General features: G+C 41.9%; 9 protein-coding genes across 12 annotated transcripts; 6 read left to right on the forward strand and 3 right to left on the reverse strand.

Moving 5' to 3' along the window:
• The first annotated feature begins 427 nt into the window (after positions 1–427).
• Positions 428–4,505, forward strand: LOC143315663 (protein boule-like). Its single transcript, XM_076722988.1, has 11 exons — positions 428–463; positions 1,367–1,495; positions 1,799–1,890; positions 2,044–2,098; positions 2,198–2,273; positions 2,443–2,582; positions 3,391–3,462; positions 3,559–3,594; positions 3,679–3,777; positions 3,923–4,015; positions 4,359–4,505. The coding sequence occupies exons 1-11, from the start codon at positions 428–430 to the stop codon at positions 4,503–4,505; spliced, it is 975 nt and encodes a 324-aa protein (XP_076579103.1).
• A 3,933-nt stretch (positions 4,506–8,438) lies between these two features.
• LOC143315899 (gamma-crystallin M2-like) lies at positions 8,439–9,413 on the forward strand. Its single transcript, XM_076723458.1, has 3 exons — positions 8,439–8,465; positions 8,572–8,814; positions 9,138–9,413. Exons 1-3 carry the CDS (start codon positions 8,457–8,459, stop codon positions 9,411–9,413), a joined length of 528 nt encoding a protein of 175 aa, XP_076579573.1. The 5' UTR covers positions 8,439–8,456.
• A 349-nt stretch (positions 9,414–9,762) lies between these two features.
• Positions 9,763–10,587, reverse strand: LOC143316109 (gamma-crystallin M2-like). The gene is made up of 3 exons (XM_076723816.1): positions 10,558–10,587; positions 10,133–10,375; positions 9,763–10,032 (listed from the first exon to the last, which is right to left on the reverse strand). Exons 1-3 carry the CDS (start codon positions 10,564–10,566, stop codon positions 9,763–9,765), a joined length of 522 nt encoding a protein of 173 aa, XP_076579931.1. The 5' UTR covers positions 10,567–10,587.
• A 1,864-nt stretch (positions 10,588–12,451) lies between these two features.
• LOC143315917 (gamma-crystallin M3-like) lies at positions 12,452–13,626 on the reverse strand. Its single transcript, XM_076723482.1, has 3 exons — positions 13,615–13,626; positions 13,114–13,356; positions 12,452–12,727 (listed from the first exon to the last, which is right to left on the reverse strand). Exons 1-3 carry the CDS (start codon positions 13,624–13,626, stop codon positions 12,452–12,454), a joined length of 531 nt encoding a protein of 176 aa, XP_076579597.1.
• Positions 13,627–15,133: 1,507 nt separating this feature from the next.
• On the reverse strand, positions 15,134–25,145 carry LOC143315920 (gamma-crystallin M3-like). 2 transcript variants are annotated; one of them, XM_076723485.1, is made up of 3 exons: positions 25,122–25,145; positions 15,612–15,878; positions 15,134–15,412 (listed from the first exon to the last, which is right to left on the reverse strand). In XM_076723485.1, exons 2-3 carry the CDS (start codon positions 15,804–15,806, stop codon positions 15,134–15,136), a joined length of 474 nt encoding a protein of 157 aa, XP_076579600.1. In that variant the 5' UTR covers positions 15,807–15,878; positions 25,122–25,145. The 2 variants fall into 2 exon arrangements, with proteins under 2 accessions (XP_076579600.1, XP_076579599.1); XM_076723484.1 differs by lacking the exon at positions 25,122–25,145 and adding an exon at positions 16,121–16,159.
• Positions 16,762–18,213, forward strand: LOC143316182 (gamma-crystallin M3-like). 2 transcript variants are annotated; one of them, XM_076723958.1, is made up of 4 exons: positions 16,768–16,776; positions 16,933–17,181; positions 17,615–17,617; positions 17,935–18,213. In XM_076723958.1, exons 1-4 carry the CDS (start codon positions 16,768–16,770, stop codon positions 18,211–18,213), a joined length of 540 nt encoding a protein of 179 aa, XP_076580073.1. The 2 variants fall into 2 exon arrangements, with proteins under 2 accessions (XP_076580072.1, XP_076580073.1); XM_076723957.1 differs by lacking the exon at positions 17,615–17,617 and having other exon boundaries at positions 16,762–16,776.
• Positions 19,780–21,298, forward strand: LOC143315664 (gamma-crystallin S-like). The gene is made up of 3 exons (XM_076722989.1): positions 19,780–19,818; positions 20,067–20,309; positions 21,023–21,298. Exons 1-3 carry the CDS (start codon positions 19,780–19,782, stop codon positions 21,296–21,298), a joined length of 558 nt encoding a protein of 185 aa, XP_076579104.1.
• Positions 23,482–24,491, forward strand: LOC143315918 (gamma-crystallin S-1-like). Its single transcript, XM_076723483.1, has 3 exons — positions 23,482–23,490; positions 23,623–23,865; positions 24,219–24,491. Exons 1-3 carry the CDS (start codon positions 23,482–23,484, stop codon positions 24,489–24,491), a joined length of 525 nt encoding a protein of 174 aa, XP_076579598.1.
• Positions 25,146–25,421: 276 nt separating the features above from the next.
• On the forward strand, positions 25,422–27,615 carry LOC143315916 (gamma-crystallin M2-like). 2 transcript variants are annotated; one of them, XM_076723480.1, is made up of 3 exons: positions 25,422–25,439; positions 26,284–26,526; positions 27,343–27,615. In XM_076723480.1, exons 1-3 carry the CDS (start codon positions 25,422–25,424, stop codon positions 27,613–27,615), a joined length of 534 nt encoding a protein of 177 aa, XP_076579595.1. The 2 variants fall into 2 exon arrangements, with proteins under 2 accessions (XP_076579595.1, XP_076579596.1); XM_076723481.1 differs by lacking the exon at positions 25,422–25,439 and adding an exon at positions 25,719–25,733 and having other exon boundaries at positions 26,284–26,543; positions 27,360–27,615.
• Positions 27,616–27,877: the final 262 nt, after the last annotated feature.

A 27,877-nucleotide genomic window follows, 5' to 3' on the forward strand; every position in this document is an offset into this window, starting at 1 on the left:
TTCATTTTGTACCGAATACATTGTGCTTTGCACAGCCAAGCTTCTAGTTTCCTTGATGTCACCTGGTCCTGGCTCTTTGGACTCTGTCTCAGACTTTTAAATCTATCTCTGCACCTTTGATTCAGTGTCTGGACTAACATGCATAACTGTAATTTTTACATGTTTATATTTCTTTGGGCTGGCAGTTTGTTTCGTTTTGCTCTTTGCAGGTAACACCTGGCTAACGTGCCATGAGCTCGTAAGGGGCATTAGAGTTCAGGAGCAGCGCGCGGTGGGCGGGGAAACAGAGGGGGGCGGTGCAGCTTCGGTCAACTGGACGAGAAGTGACTCATGAAGCAAAGCAGCCATATTTTTGCCAAGTCTTAATAGGCGGTAATTAGTTTGCCATTAACGTGTAGTTACGTGCTTTCTAGAGACAGTCAACCAGATGAATGTGGCTATGGAGGAGGGGGAACCAAACGCGGTGAGTGGACTGCCCCGTCAACACAGCGCCGTTAAGCCCTTTAGCTAGCACAGCAGCTTTCGTGGTAATTAGCTAGGCTAAGTAACGCTAACGCCAAGTCATTTGAACTTCAACAATGGTTAGTTTCTCATGTCAGTGTGGCACTTAATTATGAATTTGTTGTCAGCCAGTTCGTCCATGCATACATTCATTACTTTTTATTTGTTTATCTGTTTTCATGTAGCTAGCGGAGTTTGCGAAAAATCAACCACGCAAGAAAATGCTAGCATTAGCTGTAAAAAAAGAAGGTCAACCTGTTTTGAGGGTAAGCTAGGAATTTTATTCACGTTCAAGTTAGCTTAGTAGCTAACTAAAGAGTGATATTTGGAGGACTAGATGTCATATTTTCAGGTAAGGTTCACATTTCGTGAAAGAGTGGAGGTTTTTGGCTGGGAAATACTTATAATGTAGTTATAATGTAATTAAAGTTAGCATAGTTTATCCTGCAGATAAGCTGCAAAAGTGCAAAGCTAATTGACAAAAAAAAAAAAAAAAGTGTTTCCTATCAAATAAACAACTCATTTTGCATATTAGATTTTTGTTTTTCTTGGTGGTTGATTTTTTTTATGATACTCATTTATTCATTGCCATTCTTTTACCCATATTTCCATTTTACATCTCAGGTGAAAATGTACAGAAATGAACAGTTGGCGTCTGTAATGACACCACAGAGACAGAAGAAGAAACTGTAGACATTTTTATGAAACTTTGGCCACTTTTTGTGACTTATTGTTGTGAATAGTAGATTTAATATTCTGGCAGGTGCATCAACTGTCTGACTGAAACAACTTGACGATGTACTGTTTAATATGTTGTTTGTTGGGTTTTCTTTTTTTCAAATTCACATCCTGCTTTCCATCTCAGAACGACAGCAGCTCCCACACCTCTGAAGAGTTACCTCCAGAGAACCACACTGATGCCATGGCCCACCACATCGCCCGCCTCAGCACTGTCATCCCCAATCGGATTTTTGTCTCGGGATTTGACCGCAAGGTAAGAGCTGCAAATTTGCACAGGCCGAGTGCATGTTTAGCCACGTGTGTGTCTTACTGTAGAGGGTTAGACACAAGAAATTTGAGACATGAACACAATTCATAGGAAGCCTGTTGTTACTATTGTGATTCCAAATTTGTCTAGAAATCATTCATCAGGTGACATTCAGGAACCGCTTGTTTCTTGACCCTGTAATGTTGAAGCTACTTGAGCGGCACTCTGCGGTGTGTTACTTTGTCGTGTTGCCTGTACCATCTTTTGGGGAGACGATACAGTTGAAAGTGTTTTTGTTTGTTTAAAAAGGTGAGTGAGAGCAGCCTGGAACATGTCTTCTCTCAATTTGGTGAAGTGAAAGAGGTGAACATTGTGGTAGATCGCCAAGGAATATCGAAGGGGTGAGTTAATTGCATCATTCCTGTCATATACACTTAGTGACTGATTAATAGTGCATGTAGCCATGACTCAGTCCTTAAATTGTGAGCATTACTTGTAGATTTACAGTTAACCAATTAAAGTATGGGCTGTTTTGATTCTGTCTCTTTGAACAGATACGGGTTTGTGACATTTGAGACCGAAGATGATGCACTGAAAGTTCTTCATAACGTAAGTAAAGCAACTAAATTAAACTTTAGTTATATAATGTATGTCCACCAGATTTATTGTCTAATGTGTTCACATGTTCCCTCAACTATTATGTTGAAGGCTAATGAAATACATGTGAAAGGCAAGAAGCTCAGCGTTGCTCGGGCTTTCCGGAGGCATCAAGCTTCAGGACCGAGTAAGTGGACTGTAGGTGGGTTAACATGTGTCTCGATTGTATGAATTCCTACATGATATGAGGCATTTCTCTGGTAACACAGTTAACAACGATTTGTTGATGATGACGATTTTGAAATACCAAGTTAAAGGCACAGGATTACTCTTCAGTGGCATCCATCTTCCTTCAGTTAGGAGCTCTACCATACATCTGCCGATGTCCTGTGGGACCCTATACCAGACGGCGCCCACAGGCTGGCCATACACCTATCAAAACAGAGTGGCCTACTTCCACTGCCCCACCATGAACCATCTGCCCCACCACTGGCTTGTCAGTTCTCACTGGTATCACACACACATAACACTTCAAGCGAAAGTTCACTTTGAGTTATTAAAAATGTGTCTCGCAATGAATTCCTCTGTGCAAAGCAAGGATCCACTTGTATGGCTCAACATTTACTGCAGGCTAAGGACTTACTTACGCTGATTGACTGTGAGGGATGCTGGTGGGTGGCTCTGACATGGTAACATTCGAGTCAGCTGCAAGGCAGCATTGCACAAGAATGCAGCGTTCTGCAGACTTTCCAATCAGCCTGCACTTTCCACAAATAAATATTTTTTTTGAATCTCTGTGTGGGGTAAAATCTATGCAGGTGGGCTCCACAAATAAATTCCAGATAAGGGAAACGCCGGTTACATAAGCTAAGGCAGCTGGCCGATTAAGGGGTTGAGTGTTTCTGCTTAACTAAAGGAAATAAAAAAATAAAAAACAAATGGAAGTAAGTATTAAGACAGAGTTACGCCAGCTTGACAACTCCACATTTTAAGACTGAATGCATCATATTAGGCTGCCTCTCTCCAAAAGCTGTCTCTTATCTCAGCCTTTATTGCTTTCATTTGGAGACACCACTGTTATCTACGGTTATATTAGTGCATTTCCCCGAATATTTTGGTAGTGGGAAGCAGATTAAACTCATTGTTGGTCGATCAGTCAGATTTAAAGAGAAAATAACGCAAACTATTGTGGAGCTGAGGGGGTGAAGCAAGAATGTTTCACACACCACAGATGGGTGTGGGAGTGAGGTGAGCACCAAGATGAATATCCACTGTGTGATTTGTGAATGCTGATCCTCTTGCAGCCTGTTCCTCCAGTGATGTATCCTCAGGCCCGTCAGCCTGTGTACCTGCAGCCACCCTGTCATCTCTACCAGGTCAGCTCAGCCCTTTAGCAGTTCACTGATTTCTCACCATGTCATCATTTGGCAAGTATAGCAGGAGTTTGAACAGTCTGCTGTCTCTCTCCCCAGCGTGTCCCAAACCAGTATCGGTGGAATGTCACCCAGGTAGGCGAGAGAAAGCCCTTCATTGTTAGTAGTTCAGGAGAAATTGGGCAATTGCTCAGCAGTTGTCAATGATTTGTTGTCCAGTCGCTGGTTCCCTCAGGTCCAGTCGTGTACTCCCAGCCATCAGAATATCTGTACCAGCACGCTAATGAAGGCTCTGTCCTGGAGAACACCAGACAAGAGGTACAGTTTCGCCAGGGAAAGAACATAAGTACCGCCATGACAGGAGTCAAATACTGTTGCTGCACAACTGCGAATCTGCTGCCACGTGTTCAGTAAACTTGTTCTACACTAGAGCTCACTTTGGTCTCTTGTCATACTTGTGCAGCTTTTAGAGCCCAGGGTGCAGCAGATTTACCCACTGTGTCCTCAGAGAGCTGAAGGAATGACACCTGCTGTCCTGCAACATGACCCTGCAAGGGTAAAGGACCTTTTATTATATAACGGAGCCGCCCACAGTGGGGAAACGATTGACCATAACAGTATCACCAAGCCGACCTAGATTGACCAGTCACATGCTCCTTTTATTGCAAAAATAAGAGTTAAAATGATGGAAATCTTGTACTAACAGAAAAGTAAACAGTGTCCACTGGTAATCACAAGGGATGAGTGTTATATTCCAGATGAGAAACTTATTGTCCTGCCTTTGAGACACTGTGTTGTGTGTGTTTTTGGACTGATGTTTCTCTTCTATGTCTGTCATGTTTGGACATTCCTCTCCTGCAAACATCCATCGAGTCTTAATGTCATACTTTTCTCCGCAGAATCAGACATTTCCACACTTCAATGTCCATCTGCAGCCAAGGTATCGCCGACACGTCAACCACAGGGACTGTCGCTGCGTGCCAGAAGCAACAGAGCCGCCAGGCTCCTCCGCGTATCATACTTTCCCAAACTCCCATGTAGACTAAATCCACGGGCAGCTTCTCAGGGACCTGGAGCACAACTTCCAGTGTTAGCTGAGTCTTTCTTCTCATTGGATTTAACACACATTTCATCTGTCAGCGTTTAAAACTTGTGCCTTACAACATACTTCACTGTGTTTCATAGCACATGGGAGGAACTCTCACTTTGTCGAACTCACTGGACGTGCAGCAAACATCAACCGTCGTAGTTACGATAACACAATAACTTGGCGAAGACTATACTATATATTGCAGTGCAACAAATGTCTGAAGTTCATCTGTTTGAGACCGAATGGTCTGTGATGCAGGAGGTAACTAACATGTCACGATGTGATTCAGGGATTTTTTTTTTTTTTGCGTTTCTCAGAAATTTTGAAGCCAAATTTGAAAAGCTGAAATTTAAATGTGCCACCAAAACATCAACTCACTGTAGTTTTTGAGTTCAGATCCGTTCAGATCTTTTCTCGTTTGACGTGAACATAACTTGAACCCTTTTCTTGTTTTTGTAAACATTAACTTCTTATGGTTTGCCTTAAACTTAGCTACATACAGACAGGCACCATGATGTAGCTCAGAGGCATTTTTTTTTTTTTTCCCTGACCATGTCAACTTTCTTTTTACTTTACTGTACAAAGAAGCAAAGCCTTCCGTTCTCTGTGGATCAGTGATCACCTTTATTCAGAAGGAAGTGAAAACAGCAGCACTGTTGATTGCAGCAGTGTTATTGCTTGAGGCTCAGTGAGCTCATGGGTGAATGTGAACAATATGTGATGCCGCATCTTGTCGCCTCTGCTGGCCGAGATCACTGTTGGGACCTTTCAGGATCTTCTGATCCACTGTCTGACTGGTCCTCTGCTTGTGACATTTCAGAGCCACTCTTAAAAACATAATTTTAGAGATTCAGTGTATATTTATGTGTAAGTTTTCAGAAGACCAAACTATGTCAGGAGCGTTAAGCAAGTTCAAGAAGTAGTAAATATGAAAGCATGCAGGGACAGATGTGATCACAGAACCTGTTGAGAGCGAGTCTGTTCGTCTTTGTTTGCAGCCAGATTTGTTTTTGTTTTTTTTTGTTTTTTGTTTTTTTTGGCTTGTGAAGTCCACTGTATTTGACCTGGAAGCGTCACGCTGTTAAAGCGTGCTATTTACGCCACATCAGGTGTGGTCCCTCTTGGTTTATTCATTTTTAACACTGTAAAAAGAGACTAAGCCTGTTTGAGAAGTTCACATTGCGCTCATGTTCTGGAGTTGCAGGTTATGTGTGAAGTTCAAATAGGGTGTTGCCAAATACGTTAAAGTGAGCCTGCATGACATTCAGTGTCAGTTAGATTAAATTTCAATTATGTTGATTTTATTGTAAAATATTTTCCATGAATATTTTATTGCAGAACTATTCAATTCAGCATGTTTTTTTTTTTGTTTTTTTTTCCATTTTGAATTAGTGATAATAATTCATACAAAACATATCTAAACGTCTGCAGGAGTACGTTTGAATTTCTCAGGATGTTTTTATAACACTGTTGTTTTTCTTATTGTAAATTCAACTTTCCTGCTATTCAAAGCAGAAGCCAAACAAAAATAACCTAAGCTGAAATATTTTTGTGATTTCTTTAGATTTTGTTGAAGAGATGCATGCAGTGCAGATTTAACCGTATGATACTGTGCATCAAGACCACCAGTCACCTGTTTGATTTTTAGTTCAGTGTGTTTCCAGTTCTTAAAATAAATGTTCCTCTCAGTGTATTTGCTGTGTTTTGCTTATGTGTGCGTCAGTTCTGCATTGGATTGACTTTATGTTAGTGAATGAAAACTAGCGGAAGTCTGAAAACATTTGACAGCCTAAAACAAAGAAGGTTAGCATGTGATTTGAAGTAAAATCTGTGTCCAGCATGCAAAATCTGTGATCTGAAAACGTACTCAAGTGGTGTAGTATTGTATTTTTTTAATGTAAGTGAGAAACGATAATGAGCATTTGAAACACTAAACATTACCAAATGTATTTATGTGGGCATCCTGTGGTATAATAAGAGGGGGGTGGGGGTGGGAGGTCAATCATGTGCCAGTGTAGGGAAATGATGAATCAGGGTTTTTATGTGTATGAATGGGATCAAGACCTTGGCAGGGTGGTAAAAGCACCAAATGCCTGCTCATTAGAATGACAAAAGATTGAATCTCATGACCTTTGATTGAGGTTTATAAAGCAGCCGCGCATCTCTGCGTCAGCTGTCTGTGCTGACGAGCTTCATGCTTTTTAGATGGACTTTGAGTGTCCCAAGCCTGCTTTAGAGTGGAGGTGATGTGAAGAACATTTGAGAATGACCTCTCAGATGTGTGTGATGTTGGACCGTAATGCACAATTACTCCACAAGTCTCCTCTACATCAAAAGCTTAACCTCAAAAACATTAACTTCTCTTCTTTTTGGGCCATCATACAGCAGCCTGCACCACTTCAGTCTCTCCCTCGTCATGCATGAGCAGTTTTAAGTTGATGAGGCACAGGGTCCATCGACAGTACATTTGCCTGCTACTGTATATTTGATCCTCATTACTATCAGGCTGACACAGTCGAGGAGAAATATCCATCCAAAATAGATATGACCAACAAAAAAGGGCACATTCAAGCTTTAATTTTAGTCCAAATTGAACTGACTAAATTGTTATGTATATGTAACAATGCTGATTGCACACCTATGAGAGTGTTTTTATGAGAGCTACATGAGGAAAGTTGACGTGCCACATAAAGAACAGGTTTACAGTTCAGATTTGTATTCTTAAGCTTCTGAATCCCCACTGTCCTGTAAAAATGTCAGATGACAGAGCAGAAAATAGAGGCAATATTCTCATAACTCTGGCTAATTGAAAGCTGCATTTACATGAAGTTTTTCATGGATGCGGTGCAAAACCAGAGGGAGCTCACGTTGTCTTGCCTGCAGCAACAATGACAAGGTGTGTTTCTCATCTGAAGTGGGATCAATAAAACATGCAGTAATATGTGTGTCCATAAAAAGGCAATGGGAATGTCATTTATCCTGATGATGGCAGGAAGCAGCTCATTTGGCCACAAGTAAAGCAAAGTCACTTCTGTCCACTCGGCTTAAAGGAGTGAGAGCAATCACACACTCCTCATCATCACCGAGCCTGCAGCATTTCATTAACAGTGCACTCAAAATTCTGCAAAATTTGTCCCCAGTTCATCAGATGAAAGAGTTATGGCACTTTTCTCGCTAAGCCCCGCCCCTTGCAAACCTTTTTGATTGACGGATTTTCAGCCGATCTTGATCATTTTCAATAGAAACGTGGATCTCAGTCCCACAATGCTGCAAACCCATTTTGGTGTTATTAAAGTTAAAATCCAACAAGTTCTACTCATATTAATAGAACTGTAAAATTCAAAATGGCAGGCTTTGATGGTACAAGAGGCACAATAAATATATAAATAATAAACCGGCACAAACGAGACACGTATCAGTTGACTGTGGAAAATGTTGATTGAAGTCTACAGGAGCACAAAGCAGCCTGAACCACCGGCGGTGGTCACTTGAGGACTCTTTTTTTTTATCTGAAAGAATTTTAAAGGACAACACTTTGCAGCTCCTTCAGTTTTTGTGTCCGCTTGATATACTTGGTGCTGGGGGGAGGGGGGGCAGGGGTGTGCTATGGAATCTTTCTGAATGAAGAGGACACAAATGACGGCCGTTGTTTTGCTGATACTATGGACGTTGACCTCTGGGTCACTAGCACACTGTGGTGTTTTGATCAATAGTGATGAACATGTGAAAACTGGACAACAATAACTCATCACACTGGTGCGTCGCTATACGTAAACAGATTTGTGTTTATAAAACCTATTTGGATGACAATACTTTATGCTGTGCCATCACACAGCTACTTAATATAAAAGGGCAGCGGTACAGAGAGTGTCTATTGACCGTCAGTCTGGCCCCCACTAATATAACAATGGGAAAGGTAAGCTTATTATGTGTTACTGGAAATACAGAATGAAAACATGTAAGAGATGTTTTTAACATAACGGGAGCTGAGAATTAATCAGCGCTTTATCAAACATTTGCAGATCATATTCTACGAGGACAGGAATTTCCAGGGTCGGCACCATGAGTGCATGAGCGACTGTGCTGACCTTCACCCCTACTTCAACCGCTGCAACTCCATCCGGGTGGAGAGTGGCTGCTTCATGGTGTATGAGAGACCCCACTACCTGGGCCACCAGTATTTCCTTCGCAGGGGGGAGTACTCTGACAACCAGCGCATGATCGGCATCAACGACTGCATCCGCTCCTGCCGCATGATTCCCATGGTGAGCCTAAGTTTGTATGAAAGAAGTGTCAAGGTCAAAGAGGAGCCAATGAAATGTATGGCAGAAGTAGTTTGAAGAGCTCTTTGGAGCATCCATCAATCCTCCACAGCTCATGTTGGATCGAGATTCTCCAAATTAAAAGCATCCTTCTGAGCTGTGGGGGAAGATTAGCTTAGGTTTAGCACTGTTGGTTGAACTCATGAGGCTTAAAGGAAGCTCTAGACTGCTTTTGTAGACCGTTGATGGTGTAATCTTGTTGTACTTATAAAGCACATTAGCAAGATCAAATAAAACTGGCTGACTTGTCGATGTTCTTCCTGCAGCACCGTGGTTCCTACAAAATAAGACTGTATGAGCGTCCAGACATGAGCGGCCAAATGCAGGAGGTGAGCGACGATTGCCCCAACGTCCAGGACCGTCTCCGTATGTCTGACATTAACTCGTGCAATGTGGTTGACGGCCACTGGCTGCTGTATGACCAGCCCAACTACAGGGGAAGAACCTACTACCTGAGACCTGGCGAATACCGTAGATACAGCGACTGGGGCGGCGCTAGTCCAAGGATCGGCTCGCTCAGGCGAATCACTGACTTCAACTAGAAGTCTTTCCAACTTTCTTCCTCTCTCTATCCTCAATAAACATGCTGGACTTATACTGTGTGTGTGTCTCTGTAAAGACGTGAAGATGGAGTGTTTCCATCATGTGTTTTTTATTGCTAAGCCTGTGCTCTCGTCCCTCTCCTGCAATATTTGATCCACTCATAAAATAATAGTATGGCTTATGGAAACCATCAAAACACAAGCAATCAGACCCACTTTGCCTTCTGAGTAAACCTTTCGACCCAATGAACCCCTCAACTCAAAGATCCTCAAGAAGCAGTTGACAGAACAGCAGTTATTGGATAAATTTATTGACAGTATTTATTGACAGTTTAGACATCAGCATTTCTCACATAGTGATGCGTCTGATGGATCCCACCCTAGAACTCATGCTCCCCCACTCATTAAACCTCCTGTATTCACCGGGGCGCATCAGGTACTGGCGTCCCCTGTAATGGGGATGCTCGTAGAAGATCCAGTGACCGTCCATGACGTTGCAGGATTGGATGTCGTTGGTGTGGAAGCGTTCATACAGGGAGGGGCAGTTGTCAGTCAGCTCCATCATCTGGCCTCCAAACTCTGGGCGCTCATAGATCATGATTTTGTGAGTTCCTTGGTTCTGCAGAAAATATAAGGTGATTTATTAGCCCCTCGATTGGTGAGAGATTATCTAAAGAGACGCCTGTTGTAACACAACGCTCACTGAAACCACGGCTTACCACAGGGATCACACGGCAGGACCGCACACAGTCATTGAATCCCATCCAGCGCTGGTAGTCCGGATAGTCGCCCCTCCTCAGGAAGTACTGGTAGCCCATGTAGTTGGGTCTCTCATAGACCATCCAGTCGCCGCTGTCCACTCTAATGGAGTTGCAGCGGCTGAAGTGGGAATGCAGGTCAGAGCATTCGCTGCTGCACTCATAGGAGCGGCCCTGGAAGTTCCTGTCCTCGTAGAAGATGATCTGGAAAGATCAGTCAAGGGATTTTCAAAAACGCTGATAATATTGCCTCAAATTAGGAGAAATGTGCGTACTGTACCAAATGAAAAAAAAAAAAAGAAGCTTCCAGCTCACCGGTTTGGGCTGAATAATCCACGTAGGTATGCACAAGCACAAAAGACACACAGCAAAACAAGCAGCCTTACCTTACCCATTGTGTTGGCTAACCTTCGTCACACTCGCAGCAGCCATGGGCTCCATGCTGCCTTTATAACCCACGGATGACCTGTGTCATTGTAATTGAGAACAATGAGCGGACTTGTCAGCTCTTTCTCACAGAACAATATTTCTTTCTGTTTTGTGTGGTCAGTGAAGCAAATCAGCTCTTTTCCTTTGAGCTGAGGCTTCCCTTTGAATCTGTTCTGGTTGATGGTGGAACAATCAGAGAATCTATAAACCAAAAATCAAACATAAAACCAATAAATCTCCAGACGTGTGTTTCGGTTGGAATGGAAAGCTGTTACATGGAATCATGAAAAGCTCATATTTGTTTGTACGAACTTTATTTTTCCATCTCCAATTCATGTACAGCTTTATCTTTGCACAGTGGAACACATAATGTTTTACATGTCACACCCAGTTTATCTTGTTGATGTAAATTACATACATACTGTACGGCCGAGGTTGTCATAAAGTAGCAATACTGTAAAGATGCTGGCCATAAATGATGTCCTTTATATTCACATTTTGAATTTAACTTTTGCTTTGTACAAAACCATGTTGCTCCTTTCAGAAATCCTGTGAAGTGAACTCAGCCACTGCCCTGCCTCAGTGTGCATGGCAGTAGCTTTTATGCGATTTGCAATTGAGACACTGTTATTTCCCTCATGTCAGCATGACAACTTGTTTTACATGCTCACTAGTGCTTTCAGTTTTGTTCCTGCTTGCCAATCATCCCATATTGTCATATTCTCTTTGGACTGAGCTCACAAATGTTTTTTTTTTCAATACAGTCTGCACGTGATCAATTTCATACAATGGAGCTGCTCGACAAAGAGCAGTGACAGCAATTGTAAACAGACGTTGAATGCACAGACAAGATTTTTAATTCTACGTGCACATTAAATACAGTAAATTAAAGGTAAAGGCAGGTAAAACTCCTCCATACTAATCAGAGTAGTTTCTACTCTATACAAATATTTAGACAACATATAATAGATGTAAGATGCACATGTGGAAAAAAAACAAAAACAAAAAAAACCCTTCTAATTTCTATATTTGGGGGTGACTGTGTGGCCTAGGTGTTCCTGTCAACTCTCGACTGTCAACTCTCTAATAATGGCATAAAATCCCCATTAATACCAATAGTCCTTATTAACGACTAAAATCCTCATTAAATGCAAACACTGGTTTCAGATGTGACATAATCTGTGCCACACCTGACTCTCATTGCAGTAAAGGTCATATTTTAATCCACAGCTGTTATCTCCACAGTGGAAAAGGGTGAAGGAGATAGAGGTGTTGGTAAAGGCTGCTGCCCAAATATCATCCTTTACTAAAACTTATCACATCCTTCATTAACACTGGCTGGATGTACGCACAAAAGGTATTAGACTGTAGTTTTACTTAAAACAAGAAGTCATCTGCTTTGCTGTATAATCCTATTTTAATTGTCAGATATTCACATTTGGGTTGCTGTACATTTGTTAAACATGCTTTCACCCCACAGTTGCACTCATATTTGTATATTAGACAAGCTTCAGGAATTTTTCAGTATTTCATAGTCGAGGATTCAGGAGTTTGGACACCACTGTATGTTAATCTGGAGTGTTTAAGTGACTAAATACTACTCAGTGGGCCAAACAAACAAATGATTCACACAAATATGCAGCAAATCAGTTTATTGTGCGCATCACACAGTTAAAGAGGTAAATTCATTGTGGCTGGATTGCACAGTGCTACAACTGGAACTACATGCAAACAGTGCACAAATCACAGTTTGAGGATAAAAACAAGGCTCCTTTTTGCCTTTCACTTTGACAACTCATTTATATCGATAAAACAAAGCATCTGCAAAACTTATCAGCTGAGTATAAGTCATTAGACGGAGTCCGTGATGCGTCTGATGGAATTGAACCTCATGTCATCGCTGCTAAACTCTCTGAGGTTCCTGTATTTTCCTGGTCTCAAATAAAACATCTTGCCCTCGTAGTTTGGCTGCTCAAACATCAGCCAGTGGCCCTCCATCACATGGCAGGACTGCAGGTCAGACATGTGATAATGATCCTGAATGGAGTCGCAGTCGTCAGTCAGCTCGTGCATCTGCCCTTCAAAGTCCGGCCTCTCATAGATCCTCATCTTGAAGGGTCCCTTGTGCTGTTGAAGTACAGAGTGTTACATGAAATAAAATACATTTAAAGATACACCAAGCTGCTGTGGTGTTAATATGAGTACCAAAAAACGATGGAGCCCCTGCTGGCGTATAGCAACTTTCTAACTCGACTGAAGAATCAGACGCTGAATATCAGTTTGATCTGTGAGTTTCCAACGTATCTCATTGTGTGAATAAAAATGCAGCAGTTGCTCCAGTGCTGACAAAACCTTTAGATCTACTGCCAGCAGCGAACAGGCTACAGTGTGCAAGACATCTGAAACATGTCCTGGAAGTATCACTACTGGGCGCACAGAGGTGAAATCCCTCTCCCTTTCCATCACTGACTGCCTTGTCTCTCCTTGCTTGGTGATACGGTGCACATATTTACCGCGGGGATAATGCGGCAGGACTGGATGCAGTCATTGAAGCCGATGGTGTTCTGATACTCGGGGTACTCTCCTGTGGTCAGGAGGTACTGCCGGCCCGTGTAGTTGGGCTGGTCATAGACCACGAACGTCCCGCTCTCCACCCTGCAGGAACTGCATCGGCTCAGGTGAGAGGTGATTTCAGAGCAGTCACTGAGGCACTCGTACGAGCGGCCCTGGAAGTTTCTCCCCTCGAAGAAGACGATCTGGAGAGAAAGACACAAATTGTGTTTGGGTCCAACATCAGAGAACATCCAGAGCTAAATGTTTGAGTTCTGTGATGACTGTCAGGTATCTTGTTAATACAAATTACACTGTGTTTCATGGCAGACATTATGTGCTGCAGTATTTTGGTCCACATGTAGTAGGCCTTTAAAATAATGATCTAAGCTGGAGGCACCATATGCATCAGTCAGTCTCTCTCTCCTGCACTGGCTGGTGCAGTGATCTGTACCCGTCATTACCTTTCCGCTCATGGTCACGCTATTTGATTTCTGTTGTTCTTCTCACTGGCGTGCTGCCTTTTATGCATCATGTGACATCAAAAGAATCTGCCCCTCGATTGTACAAAACGACTGAGTCAGCTCATCAGCATGGAAGACCCTACTGTACTATACATCAAAGCTGTGAACACTGCAGTCACTTCGATTAAACGGTCGCAGTGCAGATTTCACAATGACAAAGCAAACTCTCGTTATTGCATTACTTTTGTATTTTTGTGCCATCATTTTTATTGCAGGGCGCATTTATGTTTATAGCTACAGTTGTGCAACAGATTAATGTTTGGACAGATGCGAGATTAAATGAAATGCTTTTGTTTAAAATCAAAATATAGAACTTTTGAAGGAAGAAATGACATAATCCTTTTGCAAATGAATAATTGAATAAATAAAACACCTTTCTCAGCTCAGTACGCTCACATTTTGCTGCTGGAGCCTCACTTGGTCTGCTATGACCAGTAGCTTATGATGGCTAACTTTTTCTTTGTAGCAGCTGTTACTCAGTCAATGCACTGACTTTATCGCTCATCCATACGTTTGCAACAGTAACATTAAATCTAATTGATGTTACAAATAAACCTTTAAATGGCTTTGACACAGAAGTTGAACAGAGCGTACCTCATGAGGAAACATGCTCATTCGATTATCCTGCAATTACATAGTCTCTCTTTAAGGTCACGCACACAGATCAGTACTGATGACGTGCTCTATGTCAAACCTGTTCATGCAACACTTTTGTGCAAAACAACATCTCATTTGTTCCTGGAAGAAGAATCTCAGTATTTTTTTTGTCCTGCTTATATTTCCTCCTCTGTCACCATAAAGTCAAAATGTAATTGGCAGATAGTTGGGATATTTTCGACTCGGAGGAGGATGAAACCTTTCTATTTTAAGTCGGTGAGCTTCCTCTGGTACCCAAATGTCAGCTTTGTGGGGACCAAACCTTTTGAATTTAACCACATGATCTTTCATTGACAAATTGAGCATTTTAGCTCCTTTAATAGTATCAATAATAATATTACATAATACATTTTCCCACAGTCAAAGTATGTGGTCAAATGTGAACCATTACATGAACTCCGTGGCTCATTTATTGATTTATAATGGATGTTTACAAAGTATAGTCTAAATAGTTCACTTCAGTTAGCTGGTACTGAATAAGCAGCTGCAATAATGGTGGGAAAATGTTCAGGGTCTTGAGATTTACATGATATGTGCATAATACTACGTAGTAATTCAACATAAAGTTAACTAGTGTGGAAGAATGATTGGCTGCTCTCAGTTCTCACGGAAGATATTCAATCACTGACTTTATTTAGGAATCAAAATGTCAGTGCTTCCCTCTGAACTCTGAACTTGCACCACTGATATGTTACAAAACATGTCATTTTACTCCATAGTAAGAAAACTGCAAAAAGCAAGAGGGACACTTCAAATCAGATTTTTATTTTTGACGCACAGTTTTGTTCTTAATGAACGACAATCAGCACATATCCATGATGCGTCTGATAGAGCTGATTCTTGTCATGTTGCTCATACCCATCTCTCGGAGGTTTCTGTACTCTCCTGGCCTCACATATATCATGCGGCCTCTGTAGTTGGGCTGCTCGAACATCAACCAGTGGCCATCCATCACATTGCAAGACTGGCAGTCGGACATAAAGTAACGATCCTGGAGAGACTCACAGTCGTCCATCAGCTCATGCGTCTGGCCTCCGAAGTTCTCCCTTTCATAGATCCTCATCCTGAACTGTCCCCTGTGCTGTTGGAGGAAGACAAGACATGACATCAGTCCACCAAGATTTCTAGAATGCCAGTCGATCACAGGCAATTTACTTTCTAAGTCACATAACATAATACAGAATATACAGCATGAGATCCAAACAGGTCGCTAATTCAAACTTGGGACGCCTCAAGTCTGAGAAGAACCGCTGAGCCACAGCAGCTACCAAACATCTTACCATGGGGATCATGCGACAAGAGCGAATATTATCCATCGTCGCCATGCCCATCATGCCCATCATGCTCCCCATGCGCTGGAAATCGGAGTACTCCCCCCTCCTCAAGAAGACCTGATTGCCCATGAAGTTGGGGCGGTCGTACACCACGAAGCACCCATGTTCCACCCTGCAGGAGTTGCAGCGGTTCAGGTGCATGTGGATGTCGGAGCAGTCAGTGCTGCATTCATAGGACCGACCCTGGAAGTTCCTTTCCTCATAGAAAATAATCTGCAGCAAAACACAAACAGGAAACTTACAGTGGTTAGATGACAATAGTCAAGAGCAGGACACTTGGAAGATTTATTATTTAGATGAAAAAGAGTTTCTGTTTCTGTGGAACAATGCATTTCTAATCCTATTAAGAACCCTTGCATGGCATCATACTGCATCTGTAAGCTATCAGTCAATTTATTACTACTTCTACAGCACCAGACTCTTCAACATTATACAAACATATGACAAATCAGTACCCTGCCCATGGTGACGGTTTTAGTTTTTACAAACGATGCCAACGCAGCTCCACTTTTATATAGAATCAGCCACAGACCACCTTGCACACCTTTGTATGAAACATCATGACTCATCACGAGGTTCACGTGGGCCTGCATTCATTTTTTTACAGCACACCTCAATAGTTATTATTGTATGTTGAATGTAGTTTTGAGAGGTCACGTCAGGTCACAACAGAAGCAAAACATTTCTCAAATAACATTATATGAATTGTATTTTTACCTTTCAAAAGGTCAAAGAGAGTTTAGTGGAGCATGTCCTTCCATTTGTTAAATGCCTTTAGTGTTATATAAAGTTCAGTCTCATATATCAACATATCTTATATTCACACCATATAGATTTTTACAGAAGACACATGATTGTAAGTAGTTGAAGCTGCTGGAAGCCAGCATAAAACCCAATATTCAGTTCACAATAACTATTGCAGATTCTGACATACAGTAAAGTCTGCCACCCTATAGTGCTGCCCTGTGCCACAATATAGAGTGATGACTCAAAGGTTTCAGCACAAGCCATGTGGAAATACTATGGCTGTGTAATGTATAAAAAGGGAAAAGGGTCGATGTTGAAGCTGTACATCTGAGATTAGCTCACAAATACCATGACCATGGGGAGGGTAAGTGAAACTTTCAAATCATCTGAGGCACAATTAATATGAGAAACATTTAAAATGAAAATTCACAGGCAAAATGTAAATGAAAAAGTCAAAACAGCCTTAAGACAAGATATCCTGTTTTCCACTTTTTCACAGTGTTCTCATTGTTCTTTGCAGATCATATTCTATGAGGACCGGAACTTCCAGGGTCGCTCCTATGAGACCAGCAATGACTGTCCCGAGCTCACCTCCTACTTGAGCAGATGTAACTCCTGCAGGGTGGAGAGCGGCCTCTTCATGGTCTATGAGAAGCCCAACTTCATGGGCCACCAAATGCTGGTGAGGAGGGGCGAATATCCAGACAACCAGCGCCTGATGGGAATGAGCATGAGCGACTGCATCAGGTCCAGTCGCATGATCCCCATGGTAGGTGGATTTGTTTAGCACGCTCATCTGCATTAAGCCTGAATTAAACCAGAAACTACAAGAGAGGTTCTGATTCTTGATCATACTGACAGACTGGTGCTTTCATGACACATCTAAAATGACTTCCAGTAAATAATTTACATTGCCATTTTTAATCTGCCATATAGGGATTCTGTAATTTGACTTAGCTAAAAAGACACTATACTCCATGTTGGACTCCCAATCACTGTTCATTTAATTGTGAACACATTAAAGGCAGCATTTCTACTGGTTGGCAGCACAAATTGGTAAAATGACCAAATACATGAATCACTACAAATATCTGAATATGTATTGATCTCCACCCCAAACCTTGAAAACAGGTCTGTGATCAAATCTTATAAAGTCAAGGTCCACTTACTAGCATTTGACCGTATCTCACTGCCTTCTTCAGCAAGTGGAACCTTCTCATGTACTAAACTTAAAGCAGGCTACACTCACCGAGGAAGTCTGTGGGATACGGTTGAAAGCTCCTGGAAAAGCTAGTAGGTGGACCTTGACCTCAGTTGTCAGTTAGTCTCAGTTTCAGTTTGTTCACATCCCAAACCTATTCCAACATCACCAGTACACAGGCCAATAATGGTGCAATACCTTTTTAGTAACCATTATTCATGTCATTGCAGCTGTTTTCTTGTGATAAAAGAATGATTATTCAAAAAAAAAAAGGGGTTGTTTTCTTGACAATGAGTGAATTTGATGTTTCTTCACCCACAGCACAGGGGACCCTTCCGAATGAGGATCTACGAGAGGGAGAACTTCGGAGGCCAGATGCACGAGCTGACGGACGACTGTGACAACATGATGGACCGTTTGCGCATGTCCGACTGCCAATCCTGCAACGTGATGGACGGCCACTGGCTGATGTTTGAGCAGCCCAACTACAGAGGCAGGATGCTGTACCTCAGGCCAGGAGAGTACAGGAACCTTAGAGACATGGGGATGAGCAACATGATGAGGTTCAGCTCCATCAGACGCATCATGGACTCCTGTTAATTCAAACTCTCAATGCGCTGCCTGGAAAAAATAAAGCAAGCTGAAATCCAATGTTTCTGATTCCTGCCTGTCATTCCATGGTAAAATAATCACTTTTTTAATCTGTGACTTCATGTCAGCATGTTATCAAAATGGTAAAGCATTCGAAGCCAGGAACAGTTCTGAAAATGTGTCTTTGCTGATGTATTTATGGAAGCTCGGACTTTCAGTGTTTGAGAGTGAGGTATGAAAAGTTTCGTTGTTAGAAAATCAGGAGCAACAGTGAGCAAACAGGAAGTTAGTGAAAGGATCAGCAGCTGACTCTCAAATGAGTTTCCCATAAGCACTGGAACACACCAACAGGTGTTCCCAATGTTCACTGATTGCACTGATTCACTGATTGCAACTCGAAGACTTGGCGTAAGTTTAGGCACACTGTGCTGAGCCAAACTGGCCCGAGACGGTAAAAATCCAACCATGTCTGTCCATTAATGCAGAGGGCAGTGAACAAGTTACTGATACCAAGCCAAAAAAACATAGAAGAAGAAGAAACAAAAGCAGGGGGATAAAATGTTGCAGCAATCGTTGGGTTTGGTTCATTAAAGGTTAAGAACTCATCTTCAAGCATGTTTATTTAGTCATTCCAGAAAATCTCTCATTTAATTCCTGAACAAATTGAGCATTTATATACATGCAAAAAGTGGCAAAGATACAGTCCACAGATGTGGACTTAGTATTGTTGTTGAGAACAATAAATTCATGACACAATAAGTAGAATCAAACTATCTACTTACTCCTGGAAGAAAATGCCATGTTGCTCCCGCATGCGTTACATGTGTTAATTGAAAACTCCCCATTCACCTGCTGCTTTAAACTTGTCACATATCCTCTGCTATAGGCTCACAGGGATTATCAGTTGAATTGTTTGGGAAATGTTTGCACCTTTGCTGCCAAATTCATTTGTCACAGCCAAATGGTTTCGACTACATACAGCACCTCCTGACCCCCACACGTTACCTGCTGTGCTTCAAATGCAAAAAAACACCAAAGCAAATCTGGTGCAAAACCGAAATGTGGGAGTTCGTTAAAAGTCAAACCATTTCTGAAATTAATCAATATGCTTTTGGCAAATAAATACGTTTTTGGAAAATCTCATTGAACTATGAAAGGAGTAACGCTGAAATTCCAGTAGATGTGCACATTTTAAAGCCATGATGAACATATTTTTTGCCAGACAACAGAGAAATATTAGGGTTACAGTGAACAACCAGCTCTGAATGTCAGAACATGAGAAGAGAATGAACAAAAAAGTAAGAAACATTTTACAAATTCACATTAAATCACAGGTATTTACATCTGTAAATACATCTGTAAAACATGTATCTAAAGCAGAACCAACTGCCTGAAGCTCAGCTAGTTACATTCAGGGTACGAATTAATGAAAAATAAAAAACAGTAAAAGCCAAGTTTTATTCCAGTTAGATGATCATTCAGGTCATTTGCAGATGTCATGAAAATACAGGAGCTAATCTAACATTGCCAAATCACTTCTCTCCATCACTGCCTCTCTGCCTTCACTGTTCCAGCATGCGTTTGATACCGAGTCATCATCAGACTGGAACAAAGGCAAATCAAACAGCACCAAGCCATTTTGCTGATATGTAAATCTACCTCATTTGGGTATCAAAGACTTGCCACACTCTGCACATTTTGTTTATCGATAAATACTTTGATGGGGCTGCAGCAAAGAATGAGGTTTACAGTGGATCCAAATGGGGAAGGTAAGATATAACCTGCTCATTTTGAGACAACCATGTTCAAAATAAAATGTTCACAGTGTGTAACTGAACTTTTTCCTCTTACCTTTGCCACAGATCACATTCTTTGAGGAGAAGAAATTCCAGGGCCGCTGCTACAACTGTAGCAGCGACTGTGCCGACCTGCACACATACTTCAGCCGCTGCAACTCCATCAGGGTGGAGAGCGGCGTGTGGGTGATCTATGAGAGACCCAGCTACAAGGGTTTCCAGTACATCCTCAGCCCCGGAGAGTATGCCGACAACCAGCAGTGGATGGCCTTCAGCGAAAACGTCAAATCCTGCCGTGCCATAAAGAATGTAAGAGTCCTCCTTCAGGTGTCTTCAGACATTTCTGTCAAATACAGTGGAGGATTTTAGGTTTTACGCGTCATGTTTCAAAATTGTGTTTGGGCAGCTAACAGCAGCACAGGAATTTAACACGGCACAGGGCTGAGCTCTGTGAACCCTTTTCAGCAAACAGACTGAACATGCTGACAATAGCAAGCATATTTGGCAGCAATTTGCAGGTTTTCGCCAAGATGAGGGGGAAAATTCAAGGTAAAACGCATGGCTACATGTGAAATCAGTACTTATCTTAACAATGGACCAAGTGAGTAGTGTCAAAGGTGTCTCTTAGAGAGAATCGAGAAAGAATTATCACCCAGCTCTGCAGTAACCCCCAGCTCGACAGAGCATTTTAGGGCTTCTGACCCCAAATAATAACAATACTTACTTACTCAGAAGAACCTGCTTAAAATCTCATGCCACATTTGAATAATTCTAAGGAAAATGAGACAACAGCAAACTTATTGTATATGTGGGTTAAAATGTTAGCTAAACAATTAGCGATCATCAGATACAGAATAAATGTAATAAATCCGGTTGAACCAAGAGTTTAAAGTGAAAATCTGCAAGTTTTGTAGTTTTTTGGGTTGCATATGCCTTGGAAATGTCACAAGGGATCATCTCATTGGACCAGAAATAGCTCTGGCCCGCTACCATCTTGAACGCTTTGTTTCTTGTGTTTTTAGATTTATGGCAGCGCGTGGAAGCTGAGGCTGTACGAAAGGCCTGACTTTGAAGGGCAGATGGTGGAGTGCTCTGAGGACTGTCCTTCAGTCTATGACACCTACAAGCTACGTGAGGCCTACTCCTGTGTGGTGACTGATGGCGCCTGGGTACTCTACGACCTCCCCAACTACAGGGGGCACCAGTACCTCCTGGAGCGGGGCGAGTACCGCCAGCACAGCGACTGGGGGGCGTCCTCGCCTGGTGTTGGTTCCTTCCGCAGGATCACAGAGTTTTAACTCTACCTCAGCTTTAGCTTTGATCAGAAAGTGAAAGACCTTTCCAGATACCTACACTGACATAACACCACCAATAAATGAGAAGCAAACCCTGATCTGATCGTTCTTATGGATTTTCTTGAAATGTGTCAACCACTGGTTTGCAATTACTGGAAAATGAAATTTTAAATACAGCATATATTATTTCATAGTTTAATTCGACTAATTTGGGATATTAAACACTGACATTGTTTTCTCACAATCACAACTTCAAGGGGTAGTTTTCCATAAAGTTGAGATCGAAATCAAATCAACAGGGGCCGAGATATCCTGAATTTCAGGCCTCCCATAATGCAACTCAGTAGCTTCTTTCATGAGACCCATCCTGAAAGCTGTCATACACCCATACCTTTTAACTCCATGTCCCCAACTTATAACACATGCTTCAAATGTTCAGTCTCCAAACTCAAAATGAGACGAACGGAAAATGACAAAGGAGAAAGGTGAAGGTCTGCCTAATAAAGATAATTAAATCGTGAAGATGATGACATATCTCATCGTCATTGTTTGATGAGTCTGAACTTGTCCTCTGCACTTCATTTCCATGCTTTGTATAACTTTCACCAGAGAGGAAATCAGTGGAATCATTGACTCTGACTTCATCTTCACACGATTCCCCTGCAGCCAACAACACTGTTCTTGCAAGCATGTGAACATGGAAACATTTTACTGTAACTGGAAAGAATAACATTCCTGTGATAAACCTGTTCTGGGATCAGTTTAAATTTTAAATATACATAAATCCTTCGAACCAGCAAGACATGGTCATTGGCTCCAGCAGAGACGTGTAATGGACAAGAAAGGTGATTTAAGTGACTTTGAATGTGACATGGTTGTTGGGCTGGTTTGAGTATTTCAGAAACTGCTGACTGTCATATTTGATGATAGGACCCAAATGCAGATGCCTGAGGCAGAGCTAATGCAGGTCAGTGATTCTATTCACGCAATGAGGTACGAGGGCTTATGGGATGGTAAAAACCAGAGAAGAAGGTCCAGAAGGGCAAAGAAATATGACAAAGTGCAGATAATGCTTCAATAAACAGGCAAGGTCTATATAGGAAACTACTGGCAGGAACAACAGAAGACGATGATACTGAGTCTAGAAAGCAAGACATGAAGCACACTGCAACTTAAAGATCTGGCAGAGAACAAAGCAAGTGATATGGCAAGTTAGTGGCCGATGAGGGAACTGTGTGGTTGGGTGGGGCATTCAGGTAATGGGGAAAGGAGAGATAATCCAAGGATATGCACCTGATTTGGGTATTGTCACTGGCCATGTCCATCCCTTCATGAAACAGGGCATCCATCTTCTAATGGTGACTCCCAGCAGGATAACATGCCATGTCACAAAGCTCACATCATCTCTGGTTTCTTGAACATGACAAGTTCTCTGTACTCAAACAGCCTCCACAGTCACCAGATCTCAGCTCAATAGAGCCCCTTTTGGATGAGGTGCAATGGGAGACTGGCATCAGGAATGTGCAGCAGACAAGTCTACAGCTACTGCGTAATGCTATCATGTCAATAAGACTTTGGCACTATGTCTGCAATGTTCACGATTGTTCCCGGCACTGAACCGAACCTTATGGTGGTGTCAGCTCAGAAATTCACATCAGATTTGGCTGCAACTAAACGTGTCATTTCGTTCAGAGGATTTGTCGTTTTGCTGGAGAATAACACCATGTCCATTGTAGCTGTAAGCGAAACATGAGTTCAGATTTTTTTGTCCAACTGCTATGTCCAAGGCCATGCATGCACATTGTTTAATATGAATAAGTTCTGTGGTGTGTGTCCCCCTCTCCTGTAAAGTATCTGGTGCCTTCCTGCCTTCCTGCGGTGTCACTGACTCAGCTCAAAGCGTTTCATATCAAACCAGATGTCCTGCAGTGGCCTTGTTTTTGTCAGCACGCTTTGCTGCATCCAGTAGCTTTGGGCTGCTTTGCACTTTGCATTTGCATTGTTTAGGGATTCACTGCTTTGGAACAATGTGATAAGCCTGGATAAATATTTGAACCTCTGATTGAATAATCCAGTTCACACAAAGCAAACCATGTGCTTAGTTTTATTGTTCTTGGTCTGTATAAAGAGAATATTGGAAGTGGCTGCTGAAATGTTTTATATCACAGCAAAGCTATTGATTAACTATGGAGAAGGTAGATTACACACATTTAGTGCCACATATTTAATGTTAAGACTATGTGCGTGTATATAAAACGTGTAGCTTTTATAAAGCCACTTCACAGTTGACAATCCTATTTTAAAGTCTGTTTTTATTCTCGTTTCAGATCACCTTCTACGAGGACAGAAACTTCCAGGGTCGGTTCCATGAGTGCGACAGTGACTCCAGCGACCTGCACTCGTACCTCAGCCGCTGCAACTCCATCAGGGTGGAGGGAGGATTCTGGGTCATCTATGAGAGACCAAACTACATGGGCTACCAGTATGTGCTGAACCCGGGAGAGTATCCAGACTACCAGCGCTGGCTGGGCATCAACGACACCATCAGATCCTGTCGCATCATCAGGAATGTAAGTCAAAAGAGATAAATAATGCCAGACCAGACATTTCCTGTAAATCATGTACAACTATTTTCCAAAGCGTGTCACAGTATTGTAGTCTATGATTGTTATGTTTTAATTCTGTAATCACTACATCATGTCAAGTCATAATGGGTGGTTGTAACATTGAACTCATCTGCTGATGAAAACCATGAGATCTAGCTGAAAGCTGGAAGAAGTGAGTAAGTTTTTGTCATCTGTAATGTCACTCAGCTCTTCCCTTCAGCTCAAAACAGGAATCAGAAACCAATAATGGATACAGTTTTCCTTCGACAAGCTTTAATAGCAGAAAACGTTCAGTGTCCTTTATTTCTTTCCTCCAGGTGGGGAATTTGTGGAGGCTGAAGGTTTGGGAGAGGCCAAATTTTGAGGGTCAGTCGATGGAGGTGGCAGACAACATGCCTGCTTTCCAGGAGCGCTGGCACAGCCGAGAAGTCCACTCCTGCAAGGTTTTCGACGGTGCCTGGGTCTTCTATGAGCATCCCAATTACAGGGGGCGCCAGTACCTGCTGGAGAGGGGCATGTACAGGCGGTCCACTGAGTGGGGGGGCGTGCAGCCCACTGTTGGATCCATTCGCCGGGTGAAGGAACACTAGCCATGAAAATCAGAAAAGAGCAAAGAGCCTGAACCTTGAAAAATAAAGTCATTATACGAAGTGAGTTACTTATGTGCCATCTTCATCTTTTTCACAAAAAATCTGCATAATATCACAAATTTGATGTCACATATTTAAAGTCTTTCAGACTTTAAACACATTTAGTTTGCCACTTAAATACAGGCACATTTACATAATGCATACTTGGATGTTCAGTAATGTTGTTGGTAATTTGATGCACTCGCAAATAGCGTTAAATAGGATTGGTATGATTTTACATAAACCAAAAAACCAACACAGCTGAAACAACAGAAAACACAGATCTCATTAACAATTGCACTTTAATCCATTTGTTTTCATTATCATGAAATATATATATTTTTTAAATGCAACCATTTTATCTCAGTTTGTGTACATTCTCCATACTGCTAATATGCACATACTGCACCTGGCTATATCTTTTAGATGCATTTATAGGTCTGGTAATACTGTAAATAGTTCAAATCACAACAACAAATAATATGAGCTTATAATAAGCTGATGTGGTTTTAAATTGGTGCAAATTGTAATTATCAGGGTCTGAAAGTATATGCTACAAAAACTACACAGATATTGCATACAGCACTGCACACGAGACACAATATTACAGCATGAAGCAGTAAAACAGAGCAGAATCTCCACTAAGAAACAAAACAACCAACATTATTTAATACACTCAAATTTTCTGCATCAACACGAGAGCAATCAGACACTGCACTACTGCAATTGCAGCATCAGCTAATGTACCAAAGTTAGTGGAGAGCTCATTTGAATGACAATAATTCTACTGGCACTGCATTTCATCAGGCTTTATATGAAGGTGGAGCATCAGTGATGCACTGCAAATGAGGGGCTTTAATTTTATTGGGAAAGGAAGAACATAAGCTGATTATGGAGCGCACGGGAAAGGTGAGTACTGTGACTGTTCAGTACAGTGATACCATGATGCACTTCATACTGTCTGATGGATTGTTTCTAAATGTACTCCAAGAATCAGGTTGATGGTGGTGTCATTTAACAGCAAGTTCTTGTATATATAATCTAAAGAGCTATACAGACTTAAAGCACTGCCTCATTTTTTGCTGCTCCTGTTCAGAGACTTTGTTTAATTAGGCCAAAATGAGCTAATTGGCCAAATGTTTCAAAACTGGGGCAGCATAGCATGCTGAAAACACAACATCTGACGTTATGGCATCAAAAGACGTTCAATGGGACAAGAAAAATGAGCAGTTGCATGCTGTAAACGTCGTCCATATATTACAGATTGGCTGCCTGCTTCAAATTCGACCTACTGTACTGACATTGGATCATCTGGATAGATTGCTGGCTTGCTTATAACCTGTCTAACTGTTTCTTGCCCTGTCAGACTTTGTTGTCTCGTTGTTGATCCCGATGTCAGCAAATATATATTTTGGTGATTGTGGTGTCATTAATGATAGTAGCGATGGATATGACAGTATGAAAAGAAGCCCAGAGCTGTGATAAACTAGAGTTATGTGGCTGAGTGGATTGCGGTCATCCATTTATCAGGAGGTCGGTGGCCTCAGCAGTCTACATGTCGAAGTACCCTTGACCGAGACACTGAACCCCAAATTGGTGTTGGGGCGAATGGGTGAATGCAGACTAGAAAAGTAAATAAATACAGTCCATTGACCATTTAATAGTAGTGTAGTTAGCATATGAAGTAACACTGAAAGCGGTTGCAGTCCTCTGGTAGTCAATGTAGCAGTCTAATTCAGAGCCCCGGTTGCAGATCTTCTTCTTTGAGGACAAGAACTTCCAGGGTCATTACTATGAATGCAGCAGTGACTGTCCTGAGCTCAGCTCCCACATCAGCCGCTGTAACTCCATCCGGGTGGAGTGCGGGGCCTGGGTCATCTATGAGAGACCCCATTACGTCGGCTACCAGTACGTCCTCATGAGAGGGGAGTACCCCAACTACCAGAGCTGGAATGGCTTCAATGACACCATCCGCTCATGTCGCCTCATCAGACATGTAAGTCCGGGAAAACAGTTTGTGAGACAAAGCCAGTCTTCAACATGTTTGTATCACTCATATAAGCTGTTTCATAGCTACATGTGAACAGAAATTCTGACTTTTTGCTGGTTTGTAAAGTTTGTTATCTCCTAATGCTGATGTTCTGGGGTCATGTCCAAGTTCAAATTGTTTGGGTAATGCCCTTGTACTTACATGACATGCTAATATGCTGTTTGGTTACATATTTCAGTCTAAACTGTCACAAAACATCCAGGTTTTAGTCTTTAGAACTTGTTTTTTCAGTTGGGATTTGCTGCTTGAGGTTCAAGAGTAACGCAGAATCTGAGCTAGTATTGTTCAATTTAGTACAGAAACGGTCTGTGTAGGTTTAAAATACATATAGTGTAACATACTGCACTGTAGAAAAACTGGAACTACAGAAATAAAGCAGTGCCTTCATAACTCCAATGTTTTTTGTCTTCATCTTTTCAAATGTAATGTTTTTATTTAATGAGGCCAAGATGAATTAAGTGTTTCTTATTGTCACTAGTAAAGTCAGGAAACCTTGACTTGTGCTTGATGTGTCAGTTTAGTGTAGTCCATTTCAAGTTGGCATAACTTTACTGAAAGACAGAGGTATCTTCTCCAGCACATGTGACAGAGCATTAACATCTGAATCAAGTACTGGAATCTTCAGAGCCAGAGTAAATGCAAAAAGCATAAAGAGGGGGGGAAACAGCTAATCTGGCTCTCTCCAAAGGTTAAAAATCCAACCAACCAGCACCTCTAATCTCACTAATGAACATCTGACATTTTGGTTGTTTAATGTTCAAGCCTCCCAACCGACACAGGATCCGCATCTACGAACATCCTGACTTCAGCGGCCAGATGATTGAGTTCAGCGACGACGTGCCCAACCTGCTGGACCGCTGGCCCTACCGGGACGTCCATTCAGCTCAAATCCAGGAAGGCATCTGGGTCTTCTATGAGCAACCAAACTACAGGGGACGCCAGTACCTGCTGGAGAAGGGCGAATACAGACGGCACACAGAGTGGGGGGCCCTTCATCCGTCTGTAGGTTCCATTAGACGGGTTTGGGACTTGTAGACTGCACCTTTAACTTATATCACCTCCTGTTTCTCACCTTCTGCCACTCACTACCCTGAACTTTACTCACCTGCAAATAAAAGCACACAAACTGCACCAGAATTGGAGTGATGTCATTTCTTGGGACAGCATAAATCAAATCATAATTATACAAACAGTAACCTCTGATGGTCAAAGAGACATTTTAGCCTGATGGTGGTTGTAGACAAAAGGTGCCTGATTGTGAGCTGGATGTTGGATCATCAGTAACAGAAAGGCTGCA

The sequence above is a fragment of the Chaetodon auriga genome, chromosome 23 (assembly GCF_051107435.1).
Source record: "Chaetodon auriga isolate fChaAug3 chromosome 23, fChaAug3.hap1, whole genome shotgun sequence".
NCBI lineage: Eukaryota > Metazoa > Chordata > Actinopteri > Chaetodontiformes > Chaetodontidae > Chaetodon > Chaetodon auriga.